The 20,048-nt window shown below is 41.2% G+C and overlaps 1 protein-coding gene across 15 annotated transcripts in view; it reads left to right on the forward strand.

The window, feature by feature from the left end:
- The window catches only part of Camk2d (calcium/calmodulin dependent protein kinase II delta), a 283,017-nt gene that overhangs the window by 248,317 nt on the left and 14,652 nt on the right, over positions 1–20,048 (forward strand). For all 15 annotated transcript variants that reach the window (XM_008844496.3, XM_008844497.3, XM_017800970.2 and 12 more), the window contains one exon: positions 19,178–19,253. In XM_008844496.3, the coding sequence (XP_008842718.1) occupies positions 19,178–19,253 (76 nt within the window). The remainder of the gene's footprint in view (positions 1–19,177; positions 19,254–20,048) is intronic.

Here is a 20,048-nt window from a genome sequence, read left to right on the forward strand (position 1 = left end):
CACTTGTGAAAGAGATGTACTCTTGCTCTGGAGTGTGTTACTGAATATGTTAAAGCTGTAATGAAATGCTTCTTCTAATCATTTGTTATTAAAAATGTTTTAAAAATTATCACATAATATTTAGCAACTTTATCTGACATTGTCTTGATGAAATTCCACCTAGTACATAATTTTATTATCCCATCTTTCAGAAGAGTAATTTTAAGCTTAGAGAGGTTAAGACATACTGTGACTAGTTAATGGGAGCTGTAATCACATTTTCAGCCACTGCTCTAAACTTTGGGAATCTCTAGATTCTCAACCCACACACTACAATACTGTATATATTTTTAATAATATATGAAACTATTCCAGAAAATTGGTGGCAAAGACATGGTACATTTTCTAGCAAACATGAAGATTTCCAAGGAAAGTAGTACAGCGTGGTCTTGCCACCTGCAAGAGTTGCTTTTTGCTCCTGAAATTGGACTGTCAGGACAAGGATGAGCCATAATTGGGGCATTAGCTGGTCTTTTGTACAGAGCCACCCAAGAAGCTTGAAATCATGTTACTTACCAAGGTTTACCTCTAAGACTATAAAGAAAGAAATGTCTTGGCTTTATTGTAAGACCATGTTACTTCAGTTTTGACGGAGTTAATTCTAGTTAATTCCTATACTTGTACATGTGAAGGGTATATAGCTCCGTGGTAGAGTACCAGATTAATGTTCATTAAGCCCTGGGTTTGATCGAAAGTACCACCAAAATAAATCAACAACCAACAATTTCCAATTGAAAACCACATTAGTACCAGGCTTGGTAGCACACACCTATAAATCCAGCTTTGGAAGGCTAACACAGGTGGATCACACATTCCAGGCCAGATCAAGATCCTGCCCCCTCCCCGCCCAAAAAAAAAAAAAAAAAAACAGCAGCTTCCTTTCTAAAGAGCAATCACTTTAGAGATCAAGCTTTTCAAAGGGGAATGAGAAATGGTCACGCAGTTTCTGGTTTAGGACAGAAATGCAGTGTGGATAATAAATTGTCCATTAGAACTCTGTCAGTGAACCTTCCCACAGAGAGCCCTGTTTTAAGTACTAAACTCTGGCTGGGCAGAGGAGGTTCCTTATGAATGTTGCATCAGAACCTAACCTTTACCAGGTTGGTGTGGGACAAGAGGCAAGTTTGGTTCAAATCGATGCCCGGGGGATAGGGGAGATAGATCTGACCCATTTCAGTAAGAAGTACACAATTGACAAGCCTGACATTGAATTGTTGTTTTCAAAATGTCCTGAGGATGCAAGCTTCTCTTTGCCTCACACAGGTCAGATTCTGTGGTGTTTTGATAGTTTCCAGATAGAATTCTGACTTTAGTTTTGACATTTTGCTGTTTTCCTTTTAAGTCGAGCCACTTAGTCCTGAAGGACCCAACATAATATTAAAATGACTGAAAACCCACTGTTATCAGAGAAACCAGCTATGGCTGGAGAGGCTGAGCTTGCCCTCGTAGTGTTCCTAGGCTTGTCTGGCCCTGCAATAAAACCAGATGTACTGTGCTGTTCCTCTTGAATGGCTTTTTGTTGTTGTTGTTGTTGTTATATTTTATTCAGTGTTAAAGGTTAACTTTCCTCCTGGTTACATATTTTCTTCCTAAAACTTTCTGAGTTAGGTAGTGTATTTTTATGTCTTTTGACATGTGATAATTTTATCTTGGCTATTGTTGGGCAGAATTCACCAGTCTGTCTTGTGAAACATGCCTATGACTTAGGTACAAAAGGACTGGCTCAGTGGTAAGTGCTGTGATCAATTTTATGGTAGTAGAATTAAGTCCTCTGCCAAAGCTGTTATTGTCCCAATGAACATGTGTTTGTGTGTGTGTGTGTGTGTGTGTGTGTGTGTGTGTGTGTACACATACATACACAGATACAAGACATATATATTCTTTCTATGGATGTGTTTCATGACACATAGACCAGAGGTGACACATCTTTAATCATCGGTACACACTGACAGTCTCACAGAACACGCCCCATTCGTTCCTCCTGCGCTCCAAGGGCCGTTGTTGCAGTCTGCAGAATTTTGATCAAATTGTGTTTCTCCTATATATCGCCTCCAGCCCTGTTTTCTATGTCTGTGTCCAAGTGCATCTATAAATTGTCAATTGAATTTGACATAACTACATCATATTCTAGCTCTTTTATGTCTCTGGCTCATCAGTCTTGTTTTTAACCCACATCTGGTCTTACCAACAGATTCTCTGGTTCCTCCTTCAAGACACACACTGGAGTTTTTGATTTGTCTGTTTGAATTGACTGTTATTTGCTGACTTCAAGACACACACTGGAGTTTTTGTTTTGTTTATTTGAATCAACTGCTGTTGGCTGACTTCACTTTCATCACTCTGGCCCAAGATACCGGCATCTTTTGCCTTTTTGTTTTCATATTCTTAGACAGTTCGTTTGCCTCTGCACTGGCTGTCTATGGTCTGTTCTCAAAACAGTAGTCAGAATACCACTTTGAAAATGTAGCAGTGTTTTGCTTAGAATTCTCCATTGCTTTACCAAGGCCATTGGAATCCATCAAGAGCCTAAGCCCTGAAAGCCTACCCTTGCCATCGGACCTCACCTTTGATCGCATGTACTATAGAACTCTTCTGGTGTATAAAGCGCTTGCTGTCTCCTTGCTGGTATGTCCTTATACACGTTGCCATGTACTTTGGGGCCTCTTCTTTCAATTCTGTCATCAAATGTTAACCTCTGTTTGAGATCTTCCATAACAACTCTGTTTTAAATTTCATGCCACCCAAATCCAACCTTCTCCATTCCTCTTCTCTGTTACACTTTTCTCCTAATATGTATCAGTTTCAGAATTACAAGCCTGCTTAGCTGTAACTACCTCTCTTTCCCCTACTGGAATGCAGGTTTCTTTAGGGCAAATATCTGTTTAATTGTTTCCATAGATTCTGAAAAGGTGTTAGGTAGTAATGAGAATAAGAAGTGCTTAACTGGTAGAGAAGGAATCATATTGGGGTCCAACTGTTATGTCCTAGCAGCCATTAACGTATCCGGAGCTTTCCAGCTGTTACACTCACATCGCAACCTTGATATCTAGAGGGTTTCTGTCTACATGACACTGCACCCTCATAATCTAAGAGCTAAACACAGAAAATAAACAGGTGAGGCTCAATGGCAGAGCACATGCTTAGCATGCATGAGGTGCTGCGTTCCATGTCAGCATCAAGAAAAGAACAAAACTAGAAAATACAAATTTAAATATTGAGTCCAAGATCTTCCCCTTTGGGAAAAAAGCATGATTCCATGTCTGTTGTCAGAAACATAGATGCACATATTTCTGTCTTTCCACTGTGTCAGAATTTATTGAGTAATAATAAATTCACAAGGCACAGCAGTTTCGATGGCAGCAACATTTGCCAGATCAACTCCCCGTGACCTGGACAGTCTGACTGCTCACAGACACCACATTGAGTCACATGCACAGCAGGGAGGAACTGTCAGTACATCACTTTGTACCTGTAGGAGTCACTCTCCTGTGACTCCACCCAACAGTCATAGCAATAAGAATGGTCGAGCTGAACAGACCCAATGTCAAAGGAGTGCCAGTGAGATGGTTGTGCAAGCCATTTTTCTACACACATGAGCACATGGCAGAGCACAGAGGGTCACAATTGCAAGGATCGAATCTAAAGGGACTGAGAGATTTTTTTATTCTTAGCATTGTTGCTTCTATTTTTCCATTTATTTTATATAAGTGAATAAATATCTGAAAAGGTCAATACCCACATCGAGCCAATTTACCAGATGAACATGGAAGCTGCCCATCTCCAGAAAGCAAATTTATTTTTGCATTAAAATGAAGTTAATTTTTTAAAATGATTGAGGGGGTTCAGCAGATGGCTCAGTGGGGAACAGTACTTGCCGTAGAAACACGAAGGTCTAAGTTTGGATCCCAACACCCATGTAAAAAGCAGAGCATGGCCATATGTGCCTGTAACCCCAGCACTTGGGGTTAGAGATGGGGATCCCCAGGTTTGGTGGTCACCAGCCTAGCTGAAGAACAGTGATCCCAGGTTCAGTGAGAGGTCTGTCTCAAAGGAAAGAGGTTGAGAGAAGCAGAGCAGGATGCCCAATGTCCTCCTCCAACCTCCATATATGTACATGAACTCACACACATGTACCAACATACATACACTATACACAAAAATGAATTTTTTTTCTTTGTCTTTTTGAAGCAGGGTCTCCCTGCAGCCCCAGCTGTCCTGGAACTCACTATGTAGACCAGGCTGGACTTGAACTCACAGAGATCTGCCTGCCTCTGCCTCCCAAGTGCTGGGACTACAGGCATGCGCCACCACACCCGGCTACAAAAACAAAAATTTTAATCATCGAGGTAACTCTTCTTTTTACTCACAAAACTCTTAAAATTTTATTTTAATTCACTATTGTATACTTAGCACCATATAACGCCAGTACATTTATTAATTATAAATTTTATATTAATTTTGTTGTATTCTTAAAAGTTTGTTTAAAGATGTTTTCTCTTTTAATTTTGCTTTTTATTTTTATTTTTATTTTATGTGTATGAGTGTATTGCCTGCATGCATGTGCGTGCACCTGTGTCGTGCAGTGCCGAGGAGGTCAGAGAGGGTGTCAGATTCCCCTGGAATTGGCATTACAGTTGGTCACCAGCCACCATGTGGGCGCTGGGAATCGAACCTGAGTCCTTTGCCAGAGCAGTCAGTGCTCTTAACTGCTGAGCCATCTCTCCAGCCCCTAAAAGCGTTTTCATTTTAATTGGGTAATCATTCAGAGCTTCCCTCTTTTAAACTGATTCTTTTATTCTTGTGTGTCTCAAGTGCTTTGCAAAGTGTATCATCTCTTTTGCCCTATCTTTTTACCAACTGGTAGAGGAGGAAAGACGATGACTACAGTAGGACACCCACTTAAAAAGGAGCACATCAGCAAAAGCAGTTAGAACCTTCCTGAGCAGGGCATCTCCATGGCACCAGTTCTGTTTGCTGTGACTGTTTCTTTGTTCCACGTCGTAGAGATGCTCACAGCCCACCCCCCCTCTTCATAGAAATTAATAGTGAAGCCCTATTATCTGTTGGTGAAATGAATCTATAGAGGATGGCTGGATTTATGATTGGTGTCACTATGTGTAGCAAAAGATGGCAAATGTTAAGGAAAGAGTTTCGGATTTTAGGGGAAGTTAACAGCTTTCAAAAATCATTATGATTTTAAAATTTAAAATATTTTATTATTTTTATTTTAAGTGTATGAGTTTATGGCTTGCATGTATATAAATGCACCTGTGTCATGCAGTGCCCACAGAGATCAGAAGAGGGCATCAAATCTCTTGAAACCTGGAGTTACATATGGCTGTTAACCACCATGTGGGTGGGTGCTGGGAATCGAACCTGGGTCCTCTGAAAGAGCAACCATTACTCTTAACCACTGAGCCATCTCTCTAGCCCCCATTATTTTCAAATTTTAAAAGAACAAAAATAAATTTTCTCTTAATGTCATTTGTTTACAGTTTGTATTACCAGTGTTTTCAGTTGGGAAAAATAGCATGTTGATGACCATTTAAAGTAGAGAATTTTCCCCCTACCTACTTTACTCAGAATTATGGCCTTCTAATCAAATACTGTAGACCACATTATTTAATCTTAAGCCTAACAAACATCTAAAGACATTTCTGAACAATAGAAAAATAACTTTGAAAATAATGGTATGTAAGTAGGTAGTTTTCAAGAGATTGCATTGATTTTTTTTAAGAGGTATTTTTCCAAATTTGGAAATCTTATTATAAGATTACATATTTAAATCTCTCTTCAAGAACTTGCTCATTTATTTATAATCTTTTCAAGAAAAGGGATGGCTAAGAAGGAACTTAATCATGCTGTTTAAGTAGATGAAGAATTAATAAATCTGAAGTGTGGTGCTTACCAGTTACTTAAGATAAAACAAATTTGGGACAAATGTGTAAACATCTGTGCCTGAATGAATGCCCACGGACTGTATACTGGACTGTCCTAACATGAGCAGTGTATTGCGAGTTACTGAGGCACATGGTTGTGATCATCCTGTGCAGATACTAAAGATAACCTTTGAGGTCATTCCTCCTCTGAACCTCCAAGTCAGTATCACCATGTTATCTCAATGTTCTTTTTACAGAGGAGTCCTATTATTACCTCATTCTGCATTACCATAAGATAGATTTCCTTTTGGACTGATAATTGGTTATCAGATAACTTCAGTGGTATCTAAGGAATGCCCATCTTTTAAATTTTTTATTTAGTTTTTGTTTTAAATTTTTAATTACATTGATTTCTTTAATGTGTGTATGTGTGTATGCTCATGTGTGTGCCACAGTGCTCACATGGAAGTCAGAACACAACTTGCAGGAGTCAGTTCTCTCCTTCTACCATGTGAGTCCCAGGGATTTAACTCGGGTCATATATGTGGAGATCAGAGGACAGTTTATGAGAATGGGATCCAGGGGTAGAGCTCAGGTCATCAGATTGGCAGCGAGTGCCTTTACCCACTGAGCCATCTCTCCAACACTATTTTACTACTTTTGAGGAAGTTTTTCTGTGTAAACAATGGTGGCCTGGCACCTACAGCTCAGGCTGGCCTCCATCTTGTGGTAGTCCTCTTGTTTCTGTGCCCCAACTGCTGGAACTCTTCATCCTACATTCTTCATCTCTCTTTTCCAAGGGAGCACTCACATGTCCCCCATTACTCCCTGCATCTCCCCCTCAGTTTCCCCCAACATACCTCCTCACAACTTCAGGGCTATATATTTTTTTTAAACCCAGTAGGTCTACTTAGTACTACCCACAGTTTCAGGGATTGAGATCATCCATTGGAGCATGGTGAACCTATCTGTGGCCACATCCTTAAAAAAGAATGATTCTCAATGTTTACAAATAAAAAAAAACCCAAAGTATACTGATAGATGACATGATTCTATACATAAAAGACCCTAAAGTCTCCACTGGAAAATTTCTACAGCTGCTAAACTCATTCAGCAATATAGCAGGATACAAAATTAACACAGGAAAAATCAGTAGGCTTCCTATACGTGAGCAAAAAAAAAAAAAAAAAGAAAGAAAAAAACATACCAAGAAATAAAGCAGAGATGCAATACCACTTACAGTAGCCTCAAAAATATCTTGGAAGAGGGGCAGAAAGATTGTAAGAGATGTGTGGTGGGTAACAAGGAAACAGAGTTTTCCAGGCTTCTGGGAACTTGCTCATATGAACTTACAGCAATGGTGATGGCATGCATAAGACCCATGCAAACTCAAGCCAGACAAAATCCCAGCATAAAAGTGGGGAGGTGGGGAATGAGTCCCAATCTTAGCTGAGGAACTATTCGCAGCTGATCACCTCTGGATGAGGGTCGTCTTGAAGGGAATGACATTACTTTTTACTTTTTTTTTTTTTTTTTGGGACAGGGGCTCTCTGTAGCCCCACCTGTCCTGCAACTCACTTTATAGACCAGGCTGGCCTTGAACTCACAGAGATCCACCTGCCTCTGCCTCCCGAGTGCTGGGATTAAAGGCATGCGCCACCATGCCCTGCTGGGAATGACATTATATATGCCGACCAGGCTCCAGAGGATGAATTCACACCAAGGGACATCTGGGGACACAAACTTAACTTGATAGGTCTTAACATATGTGAGAGAATGCATGAAATCCCATGGGGGAAACTGTGGGGGTTGCAGATAGGGGAGACGGTCTAAATATGTTTAAGATGTATGATGTAAAATCCACAAAAATTCAATAAAAATATATATGGAAGCCAGGTGTGGTGGCGCACGCCTTTAATCCCAGCACTCGGGAGGCAGAGGCAGGTGGATCTCTGTGAGTTCAAGGCCAGCCTGATCTACATAGTGAGTTCCAGGACTGCTGGGGCTACAGGGAGACCCTGTCTCAAAAAGACCTCCTCAGTCAGGAGTAGGGCCAGGAGTTCACCTACCCATCTATGCTAGAATTTTGGCTGGCTTGATCTTATGGAGGTCTTTACAGGTGACCACGGCTGCTAAGTTCAAGATTTCAACAGCCATGTCATGTCCAGAAGACAGCATTTTGCAGCTCCTCCCCCATCTTCAGATCTTACATTTTCCTGCCTCTTTTGTGTTGTTCCCTGAGCCTTGGCCGCGGGGGGGGGGGGGGGGGGGGGGTCAGTAGTCATCTTATTTAGGGCTCAGCACTCAATCTCCTGTTCCCAGCACTTTCACCAGTTCTGCTGTCCAGTGCAAAAAGAAGGTTCTCTGACCACAGTTGAGAGTAGCCCAGGTGTGCTGGTACCAGGAGCTGGGCCCAAACAAGATGTCATCCTGAATCCAAGGAAAGGGCATGAGCCCTTAGTTTAATTTTTTTTCTTCCATATCATCTCTTAACTGAAAGAGATACCACACCTGAGTGATTTGTGGAACATACTAATTAACTCTAAATACTTGGTGGTACTCACAGTGGTGCGCTAGTTCCAGAATCTTCAAGTAGCAGAACAGTTACCCAATTTCTTGTATGATTCAGCCTAATTCTTTTATATAAGTAAATGTGCTAAGTAATTACAGATAGTTTCTATATTAGTCAGGGTTCTCCAAAGAAACAGAACTGGTAGAATGAATATATATATGTATAGAGATTTATCAGCTTAGCTCACAGGATAGAGTCTGAGTAGTCCAACAGTGGCTGCACCACACTGGAGAGGCTGAGAGTCCATAGTCCACGTGGCTGGATGTCACTGAAGGTCTGACGAATTCCAAAAGATCAGCTAATCTTCAGTCTACAGTAGCAAGACGAACTCACCAATAAGAAAGAAGGCAAGCAGCAAGAAGCCAGGCATTCTCCTCTGCCGTGGTCTTTTATACAGGCTGCCATCAGAAGGTAACACCCACATTTAGGGCATGTCTTCAGTTTCAGATGATCCAATTAAGAAGATCTCTCATTTCAGTTAATCCCAGATCCAGTCAAGTTGACACCCAGGATTAGCCATCACAGTTTCTTTATACCATAAGACATTTAAGTCATTTTTCTATGGAAATATTTATCAATACTGTACACACCTCTTAATTTTTAAAGTAGTATTTCATTTTCAGGTCAGAGATGATTTTAGGAATTTACGGAATCTAGCCCTAGGAGTCTATACACTAAATGATCCCAGCACTAAGTCCCTCCATTCTTGTGTTCATCCCTACTGCTAGGCCAGGATAGGCTGTCAGCGATAACACTGTTAGTGCTTCTCCCAGCTAACATTTATGCTTTACTGCCACTTATAAAGAAAAGTACAAAGATGACTTGATTTTTTTTCTCACTTTGGCAAGCTTAGAGTGATAAAAGGACTGAGTACTTGCTGTTTTAGAGCAGGTTCTTGATGAGCAAACTTTACAACTTTTTTTTTGCCTTCCAATTCTTTTTTTTATTTCTATTTTCTTATTATTCAGAACTTCATACATGAGTGTTGTCTTGGCATTACTTCTACCCCTCCCAGTCCCCTCCAACTCCTCCCGTGCCCTCCACTCCCTCTTAATTTCTTGTCTTCTTTATTATTGTGACATATATGTATGTACATATACATTTAGTGGTGCTCACTGGGGATTAAATAACCACTCAGGAATCTCCCTCCCACAGCATCCATTCTTTGCCTAGTCATTCATCTTGAGATGGGACCCCACGAAATTTCCCCATCCATCTTGGTATGTCAACTGATCTTGTCTTTATGCAAATCTTACTAGATTATTATACTGTGAACATTTCATTGGTGCGGCTTCCCTATCATGTCTAGAATGCCCTAAATAGCAGCAGGTGTCTTGTCCCTCTAACTCTTTCGTTCTTTCCACCCCCTCTTCCATGATCTTCTCTGAGCCTTAGGTGTAGATGTCACATTGTTGATGTGTCATGTAGGGCTGGACACCTCACAGTCACTTCTCTGCGTTTGACCAGTTGTGGAACTTTGTAAGAGCCTCCATCTGTTGCAAAAAGAAGCTTCTTTGATGAGTGAAGTGAGGTACACTTGTTTGTAAGCATAAGAACAGGTATTTAGAATGTAATAAAAAATTATGTTGGTCTAAGGAAATGACAGAAGTAGGTTTTTCTCTGGGATCTATGACCTCTCCAGCCATGTGTACGTGTTTACAGTACCATGAATGATTTTCCTCCTATTGATTGATCTTAAGTCCAATTACACAGCTATTGATTTTCTCCAAGATAAAAGTGCAACTTCTCCACCAATAGAGATAGTTTGCTGGGCAGGTCATTGTAGTTTCTAGGCTTTACAGCTAGATAGGACCATTGACTGGTTTTCTCCCTTAAGAGCTTGCATAGTATTTTCTGATACTATAACAGCTAGTCTTCAAAGAGGAGGCTTCCAGGTCAGTTCCAGTTTGATTGTTCCAGGTTTTTTGTCCGAAGTATGCTGTGTCTTCAGCAATAGGGTCTTACCTTCAAGTTCTGGGAGGCAATCAAGGGCTGTAGCTATAGACTTCATTGTTTTGAGAGTCTCTTGAACTGCCTTGACCAACTCAAAGGGAGGTTTCCCAGCTTTGCATTGTGATTTTTCTTAGAGAGATAGATATACAAATGATTGATGACAGATAGATAGATGATAGATGATAGATAGATAGATAGATAGATAGATGATAGATTGATAGATTGATTGATGATAGATGATCTACAGATGATTGATAGATGACCGAAGATAGATAGATGATAGATAGATAATGAATAGATAGGTAGATGATAGATTGATGAGGATGTATGGATAGATAGAGACAGACAGACAGACAGACAGACAGATAGATAGATAGAGAATCCTAGTTTGCTTCTGTATTGCTATGATAAAAACATTGACAAGGAAAGGGTTTATTTTATATCACATCTCCCAGGTCACAGTTTATCACTGAAGGAGTCAAGGCAGGAACCTGGAGGCAGGAGCTGAAGCACAGACCGTGGAGGATCGCTGCTTACTGGCTTGATTTCTTATATAACATGGGACCACCTGCCCACAGGTGGTGCCTCCCACAGTGGGCTGGCCCCTCCTACCTCACTAACAATCAAGAAAATGCCCCCACAGTCATGGCCACAGGCAGGTCTAATAGAGATAATTCCTCAGTTGAGGTCCCCTCTACTCAGGTGTGTCAAGTTGACAGCTGAAGCTATTCAGCATATATAGGAACTCTTTGAAAGCATTCCTGTATATAAATTCAGTGGTTGCTGTGTCGTATTTGAATAGAGTCCTATTCCAATCAACCCTACTCCTTCGATAGGTATTGTTTTAAAAGCTAAAATAATGAATGCTCTCTCCAATGTTAACTAGTACCTGAGGCTGCTGAAGTAAAGATAAAGTCACTAAGAAGTAAGCTGTTAATTGCACAAGGATGCAAAGCCCAGTTGATGACAGGCACCTTTTCTATAAAACTATCAACCGCAAGAAAATGGCCCTAATTGGTACATTTGCCGAATGTAACTGTTCCCAAGGGTTATTTTTATTAATGGCAGCATGGATAAAGACAGCGAAGCCATGGCACTCAGATGTGTGAAACTGTTGTAATAATTAATTACAAACCTGGCCCAATAATTAAGCAGTCTTTCACCTTGTCAAAATAAATTCAAAGGCATTTAGGTGCCTCATTTAGGTTATAATTTCAAAATGTTGAATTAGGCACTGAAGACAATAAAGAAACGTGATTAATGAACAGCCGGTGGGAAATCAAGCTGCAGCTCTGGCAGATTCTGAATTTGCTGAGTGACTTGAGCAAGTCATTCAACATCCCTTCAAGTGTCTGGGAGCCAAGTAAATGAATTACCTCTGAAGTGTAGCCAGGAGTTAAACAGTGCATATGTGGAGAAAGACTAAGTGATTTGAATTGCAGTGTCAGCCAAGAGCAGGACCAGTAGATACACCCAGAGAACAGCTGACCATTTTAACTGTGCAGCTTTTGATTACTGAATAAGTAATCTTTAGGCATAATTCAATCAACATTTCAGCAGTTAACACTCTGTAAGCATCTAGTGAAAAACCACACTGTGGGCAACTAGGCCCCAGAATAGAGTTTTTCCTTGAGTAGATTCACCTCAATACACTGAATGATCCAAAATGTAAGCAAAAGTTTCACATTCACATAATTTGGATATTTCTTTTATAGCCTTTTTCTTTCCTTCCTTTAAAAAAAAATCTTTGAACATTGCCTGGAAATCCCTAGTTTTTCCTGCTTTGTCTGTGTATTATATCTGCTGGTACTCCATCTCCAGGAGTCTGCACCCTGATACTTACTCTGACATCCAGGCTACTGTTAGAGCAACAGATGAACATCTTCTATGTATCTAACATTTATCAATTATTTTAAATGTGCACTGTATTTTATATGTATTGTCCATATACTAGTTCATATATGCATGCATTTATACATATTAGCTTAGGACTAGCTGTTCAGAATACCAAGTGGTCAGGTCCTGCTCCGGATAGTCACAGTGAGATAAAATAGCTGGGTGCAGAGTCATCAAAAACAGCAGCAATACAAAGAATACCTACAAGCAAGATAGAAGAGATTTCCAGGCACAACAGAGAGTGCAGAAGGAGCAGTGGGAGGAAAGGCACAGTGGCATCAAAGAGATGAGGACTGGTTAAAGCAGTGAGTCCCCTAGGGCAGCTTGAGAATAGGTTCTGTTGGACAGAATGTGTCAGGAGACAAAGTTGGAAAAGTACTAAAGCACACTGAAAAGGCTGAGCTTTGACTTCTAGACTGTAGAGGAGGGGCCCTGGAAACATTCAAAGGAGAACCGGGTCAGCCCTGCTCTACACAGGGGGCTCTGCAGCCACAAGGGGCAAAATAGGCTGAAGTGAGCGAAGACCTTGGAGCTAAAAGCTTCTGAGAACCAGGATCAGATCAGCTGCAGTTGGCTGTGAAAGAAAGAAATGTCTGAAAAAGATTTGGCACAGTAGAAAGAACTAGTGGTCCACTGTATGAAGGACTGACTGTTAGGAGGGGCTAAGGCTTTGGGGTGGGACAGCTGAACAGACTGTTGCCACTGTTCAAGATGAAAACTGAAAGAGACACAACAGGTTTGAACAGGAAAGTAAACTGAGCTTGAAATGCCAGGACAAACACCGATGTTTAGAACGCAGTAAGAAACATGCTCACGCAATCTGGAAGGAGTCGCAGGCTCCTCAGCATGGCAGTCCTCAGCATGAGGTCAAAGCCAGAAGAGTGAATGAACTTGCCAAGGCCAAGCATGAAATACAAAGGCTTAGAATGTGCCCTGGAAATCACAAGTCCAAAGTGGGTGATTTTCTATGAGGTCAAAGAAAGTAGAACCCAGGAGAAACCATCCTGAAAGGTTGGCAGACTGTGGTTACATTAGTGAAAAGGAGGGAAAACGTAAAACGAAGGTGTTTGATGAGTTGCAGATGACTCAAAAGAAAAGTGTTTTCTTTCATGGCAACAAATTGGGTTACTTTTATCTAAATCATTTTTTTCAGTTTTTCATATTATGAATTTAATTGGGGTACTTAGGATGAACCCGGAGCCCCGTCCGTGCAAGCTAAGCACATGCTGTGCTGTTGAGCTACACCCTCAGCCCCAGTTTTACATTTTTGAAGGTTATCAAACCATCACCAAATAAAGCAGCATTGTGTATTGGAAAGGCTACTGGAATGGAAATTAGAAGCTGAGTTTGTTCTGGGTCTACTGTTAATTTGAATATTTATTGAACACTTTCCCTAGAACATGTACTGTGTTAGGTGTTGGCATTGCAGTGCTGCAGTACCCACCCCTTACAAAGAAGTAGAAGAAATGAATATGTAAGTCAAGGTCACTGAATGCTTTTACAAGGCAGGTGTAAAATGTGTAGATTTATACCATCCTTTGAACTAACCTAATAAGAAGGCCGGGGAAGCCTTTTTTAAGAAAATAGAGCTCAGTTTAAAAAAAAAAAAAATGTAGAAAATAGATATGGGGACAGTTTACTAAGAAGAGAGAACAGTACATGTCCAGGCCTGATAACAGGAAAAGGCATAGCCATTTGAAATGCCAAAAGCCTGGAGAGTAACACAGTCTTTGAGTGGGGCTGGTGAGATTAACAAGGTGTAGATTGTGAAAGGTTTCATAGTCTCTTTTGAAGCACTTAGGCTAACGACAGTGAGACTGTAGAAGAGTTAAGAAAGGAAATTATCAGAAGAGATAGGCATTTAAAAAGTCTGAGTGGGTCATCCCTAAACACATATACATGCAAGCAACACTAGATGGACTCTGTAGGATATAGATATAAAATAATAAAAATTTAGAAGAGGTCACAAAATTGAGAGGTAGTGAGTGGGATCATGAGGAGCTGAGACAGGAGAGGGAGAGAGGGAGATGCTACAAATATATGACAGTCTCAAAAAAATTAAATGGGGGGAGGTGGAGGAAAGGGAAGGGAAGGGAAGGAGTAGAAGGGAGGGGAAGGGAGGAGATCCAAAGTAGTTACAGGAGCTTGGGTAGAAGGCATGTTACAAAGCCTGGGCAACGATGGGGTACTTGGACTCAGAATGCTGCTGCAGAGCTGGACCATCATGGAAGAGATTAAAAGATAAAAGCAACAACTGGATTTGCAGGCTGGGTGGGTAGGATTCATGGGCAGTTCTTGCTTATACATTTCAGTGGAGATCCATGGAAAAAGCAAGTAGGTTTGTGTAGCGAGCATGTCTGTTGCATGTCACCACCACAAAGATCCAGTAAGCAGAGACAGGAGTTGAATCTTTAAGATGCGTTCTTTATTCAGAGCCAGTGATCTGAGAAAGCAACAGATTAGCAGTTAATACAACTACCAGACCTTTCTGCCATCTCATCCTAACCAGCAGATTACATAGGGAAGGAAGGAGTGGGGAACAAAGGCCATTGTCCCTGTGGTCAGGTGGCCAGCTTTGTCTCTAGCTAGATAACATAGCAAATATGAGAACTCATGATCAGTCAAAGAATTAAGAAAAGGTCTGGCTAAACGGTGAGCATTTGTGAGCACTTGGGAGGTTCTTGGCTCCATCTCCAGCATAAAGAAAAACAAGCAACATATTGAGTGAAGGGATGAGAAGATTCCAAGATGAGAGGAAGGCTAAACCAGCATACCTAAACCTTTGGGACAGTCCCAGGATAGCTGCTGTTGTCTGCTCAGCAAGAGTGGTGTCTTCTCACAACGTAAAGCATAGCCAAGGGCATGGAAGATCTGTTGAAACCTGTGCACTCCCTTATGGCATGATGGCTCTCAATTGTGTGTTTTGTTTGTTGACTTGTTTATTTATCTGTTACTTCAAATGCTAGAGTCATTCACAGTCTTCCAGACCTTTTTAGATTATGTAAATGTCAAAGGTGCTGTAAATTTGTTTAGGAGAACATACCCAATATGTTTATATGTCTGTATTGAAGGGCTCTCAGCAGGTAAACCTTCCCTCTCAATTAGTTCCCTTTCCTCCCTTTCCCAACACTGGAAATCCTCAGAAATTTCCTTGGGACCTGCTAGTAATCCGCCTAGCTGTGGGTAAGAGGGGCAGCTGACAGTCGGGAAATGCCTCAATGCTCTCTCCTCTCCTTAGTGTGGTTAGTTATGCATTGCAAACTCTCCCCACCTTGACTTCTAGAATGGTCATTTCTTATATACAGAAAGACAGAAGGTCAGAGTAGTAGACACTCTTCATAGAAAACAGCTACTCAAAGACCTAGCACAGTGATTATCCCCTAGTCTTGCTGCTGATGGGGGAAAGCTAGCTGGTACCCAGCCCTCCCTCTCCCTCTAGGTCAGATGCTGAACTTACAGTAATGGCTCAAACTCTTAGTGGCTACTAGCTGGTAAGTTCTATATACAAATGATTCATTTCCAGCCTTCTAACTTTCCTTCCAAGTGCCGGCTGTCATGTGCCCAGCCCAATTATGACTCATTCAAATTCCTTTCCCTTGGGGAAATGAGCACTCAGCAAGCTCCTCCAGGATAGTACAGCACAAAAGCATCCTGGTTGAGTCCCGTGTCTCATTTGGTCAATTCACACACCATTATTTCTAAGCATGAGAACTGAAAGACTGTTTGTGTGGCTCTGATCATGGAGGCCCAAACTAAAGTCAGTTGTGTCATGCGACCAAATGAGATTTGGGCAGTGGTAGTTCAGAGTGAGAGAAGGCCATGTGAGTAACTGACCATGCTCCTGACTCCATAATTTGCTATGAGGGGATATGGGGCTTTCAGGACCCTCCAGAGCTGTTCCTGAAGTTTCCACATTCTGTAAACAGCTTAATAAAGCCCCACAAGCAAGATTTTGTGTTCATCTTTTTTTCTTTTCTGTTACTTTAAAATATTGGCACTGCATAGGGAAGCTTCTCTGGTGAGAGCTGAAAGATGCGTTAATCTATGGATATAACAAGTCATTTGAAGTCCATTTAATACTATGACCATTTAGTAAAAAACTGGTATTTGCTCTCTCCTATGCCCTGTGACATGTCTAGCCTCAGGTTTCTAGGCCTGATATCAATGTCAGCTATGAAGCGGACCTTATATCTAACGAGAAAGTGGTTGGTTACTCCCATAATGTTCATGCCACTGTTTTACCAGTGAGTATATTTTGCCAATCCCATTGTTACAGTTCACAGGACTCACAGCTGGGTAAGGCTGATGATTATTTCTTCCTTCCATTAGCATGTGTAGCACCTTCCAGCACTGGATGCTAGCCAGTAGAGATGAGGCTTTGAAGTCAGCACCAGCTTGATTTCTCCTTGTTTATTCTACAACCCATCTATGCAGTGTCTTCAGCAATAGGGTTATGGTAGCCATCAGGTTCTGGTGGATAACCAAGAGCAGGGACAGTTGCCAATAGTGTTTGAGGGTCAGTGGGACCCCTTGTTATACAGCAGATGGTGATTAACACAGAAACCCACAACTGGCCAGTGTTCAGAGAACAAGAGGCTGCAGAGTGCTTATCCCTAAGTAGGACACCTATATCAAACTTCTGCATCCAAAGGCTCAGGGATCATTGAGGAAGAGGGGGCAGAAGGATTGTAAGAAGTGGTGGATGACCACAAGGAAACAGAGATTTCCAGACAGCTGGGAAGTTACTCATATGAACTCACAGCAATGGTGACAGCATGCACAAGTCCCATGCAGGCTCAACCAGACAGAATCCCAGGGAAGTAGATACGAAGCTCCAACCTTAGCTAAAGTACCATTGGCCACCAATGACTGTTGGGAGGGAGAGTCAGTCTCTTTCAAGGACTCTCAGTAGGTTAACCAGGCTCCAGTGGACAGACCCAAACTGAAGAATACTTGGGGACACTAATTAGACTCTATAGACCTTATTACATATATAATAGAGTACATTAAATTGGGCAGAGGTTCAGATAGGGGAGGGAATGTAAATACCATCAAGATAAGAAAATCCTAAAAATTCAATAATTTTTAAATCCTTAATTAAAAAAATAAAATATTGGCACTGTTTACAAATATAGTTTTCCAGTCAGCCATACCCACACGATAAAAGTGTTGTTGGTTTTAAATGAGGCTTTCATAGAAGGAGGAAACATGGGCAGCCACATTCTTCCACTCGACTTCTGAACAGCTCCGCACTGATGTACTTCATATTCCAGAATCAGGTCTGCTATCATGTGCTTCTGTCAGATGCACACTGCCAAGGCCACAGACAAGGCCTGTGACTAAAGTCATGTGCCATTGGCAGCATGCCATCCCTGCTGCTACTCTCCCATTCTGTCAATATGTCAATCAAATGAACAGCGGTAACAAATGTCGATGTGTAGAAGTGCGAAGAAACCCTGCTCTGCTATTTGATAGGAGTTAGAAGTTATACAGCTACTGTGAATTCTAACCTATGTAGTAATGTTTTTGTATCTCATAAAATGATATTTAAATTTGTCCATAACATGTTTTTAATCATCATTTTATATGCTACCTGATTATGGGGGCTGGAGTGTGGGCCCAGGCAGTTAAGACTGTTTCCTTCACTTCCAGAGGAACTGAGTTTGGTTCCCAGCACCCATGTCCAGTAACTTACAACCACCTGTAACGCCACATATATGTTGCATACAATCACACACATAAATAAATAATAAATAAATAATAAAAATTTTAAGATATTTTTAAAGCCCAGTGAGATAGTGCCAGTGCTGTGTGCATTTAATCTCTGCACTGGGGAGATGGAAGCAGGTGGATCTCTGTGAGACTAATATTCTATCAAGAAATTATCACTAGTCTCAGTTGATCAAATTCACGAATATATTAAACACATTTCATTTAAACCATTGAACAAAGCCTTTTTAGAGAATACAAAGGAAAAGAGGTTCTTTGCTCATAAGGAGTTTTCAGTTTAACTAGGAAGGCAGCTGGCACAGTGTACAGTTTAATAACAACTCAAACAAGTAATGGGCTTTAATGTAAAAATGTTTGACACCCAATGGATGGTACAGGCACTGCAAGTGTATAAGAAGAGAGAAGAAACACTGGAGGCCAGTGTGATCAGGAAAGAATGAGCTAAGGGGCGAGATCTGAACCAGAACAGTAATTAACTTTACCTATTGTCAGCTGTGAACATATCCCAGTCATGTTCAATGTCTGTTGGGTTGAGCAGTTTTACAGGGCCTCCCATCTGCTTAGTGTCCACATTTGCAGCAGCAATTCACAGGTCTCCTCTTACAGTATTTACTAAACGCCGTGAATCTAAATGTGATAGCTATCACAGTGCTGATGTCCTCATCTAGGGGCTTGCTTGACCTAAACAGTAAGATGCAAATACTACCCAAAGTTGACTGTCTCAGTGCAATATTAAATATTCACTCTGATGTTAGATGTTCTTTGATACTTTTTAAACTTAAGGTTTTCAGTAACACATTTGTTAATGGTGAACAGGAAAAAGTTTGCAAAGTCCAGTTGACTAATGTAGCAAAAGTGAATTTTACCTTCCAGGTGACTAGTTTCTTAGCAAATGAGGAGAGCCGTGTTAAATGCAGATTCTGAATCTGTGGGTCTGGGGTAAGACCTGAGAATCTGTACTTCTTACAGCTCCCATGAAAGGCAGGTATTGCTGCCCACTTTACACAGCCAGACTATGGAGAAAGGAACAGCATGCTTGTCCCTTACTACAGCAGCATCTTATATGCCTTTGCCCTTTGTCCTCAACCGTCTCTGTCTTTGCTTTTAGCACGAAAGCAAGAGATCATCAAAGTCACTGAGCAACTGATTGAAGCTATCAACAATGGAGACTTCGAGGCGTACACGTGAGCACACACACCATTTACTTTGCTTTCACATACTGGGTATTTTCTTTCTCTAATATTTTTATTCAGTTACTGTGCGTTTCATATGATAGATGTTAATCAAATTTAGAACCCATCCCCCATCCACTCTCCTCCCCCACTGAATTTCATGCATTCTGTCATATATGTTAAATCCTTTCTGGTCAAGCATTTGTACCCAAGTGTCCTTTCATGCAAGTTCAGCCTATCTACAGTCACTCCCTTAAAGAATATCTACTCTCCGTCATCCAGCAGTAATTTTTGCCAATAGCTCCTCGGCTATGGTTATGGCCTTCTGCCCATCTCCCTTGTTCTATGCTGGGCTTTTGTCTGATTGAGTTTTCATGGGTCTTGTGCATGCTGTCACCATTGCTGCAAGTTCATATGAGCAAATTCCCAGTGGCCTGAAAGCCTCTGTTTCCTTATATTCATGCACCAACCCTGGCTCTTACAATCTTTCTGCCCCCTCTCCTGCAATGGTCCCTGAGTCATGGATGGGTGAGGTATAGTATAGGAGTCCTATCCAGGGCACTCTGCAGTCTCTTCTCTAAAACAGCCAGGTGTGTGCATCACACTTAGTTGTATGAGGAAGCTTCAATGGTGAGAGTTGAGGGATGTATCAGTATTCTCTCTGCCTCCTGTTCTGCTACGTTCCATGGGCCTTAGGTGTAAAGGTTCTACTGTAGATGTGTCACTCAGAGCTGGGCATCTCTCAGACATATATTCTCTGTATATGACCAATTGTGGAACTTTGTAATAGCCTCCATCTGTTGCAAA

The sequence above is a fragment of the Nannospalax galili genome, unplaced genomic scaffold (assembly GCF_000622305.1).
Source record: "Nannospalax galili isolate Female #2095 unplaced genomic scaffold, S.galili_v1.0 scaffold462, whole genome shotgun sequence".
NCBI classification, from domain to species: Eukaryota; Metazoa; Chordata; class Mammalia; order Rodentia; family Spalacidae; genus Nannospalax; species Nannospalax galili.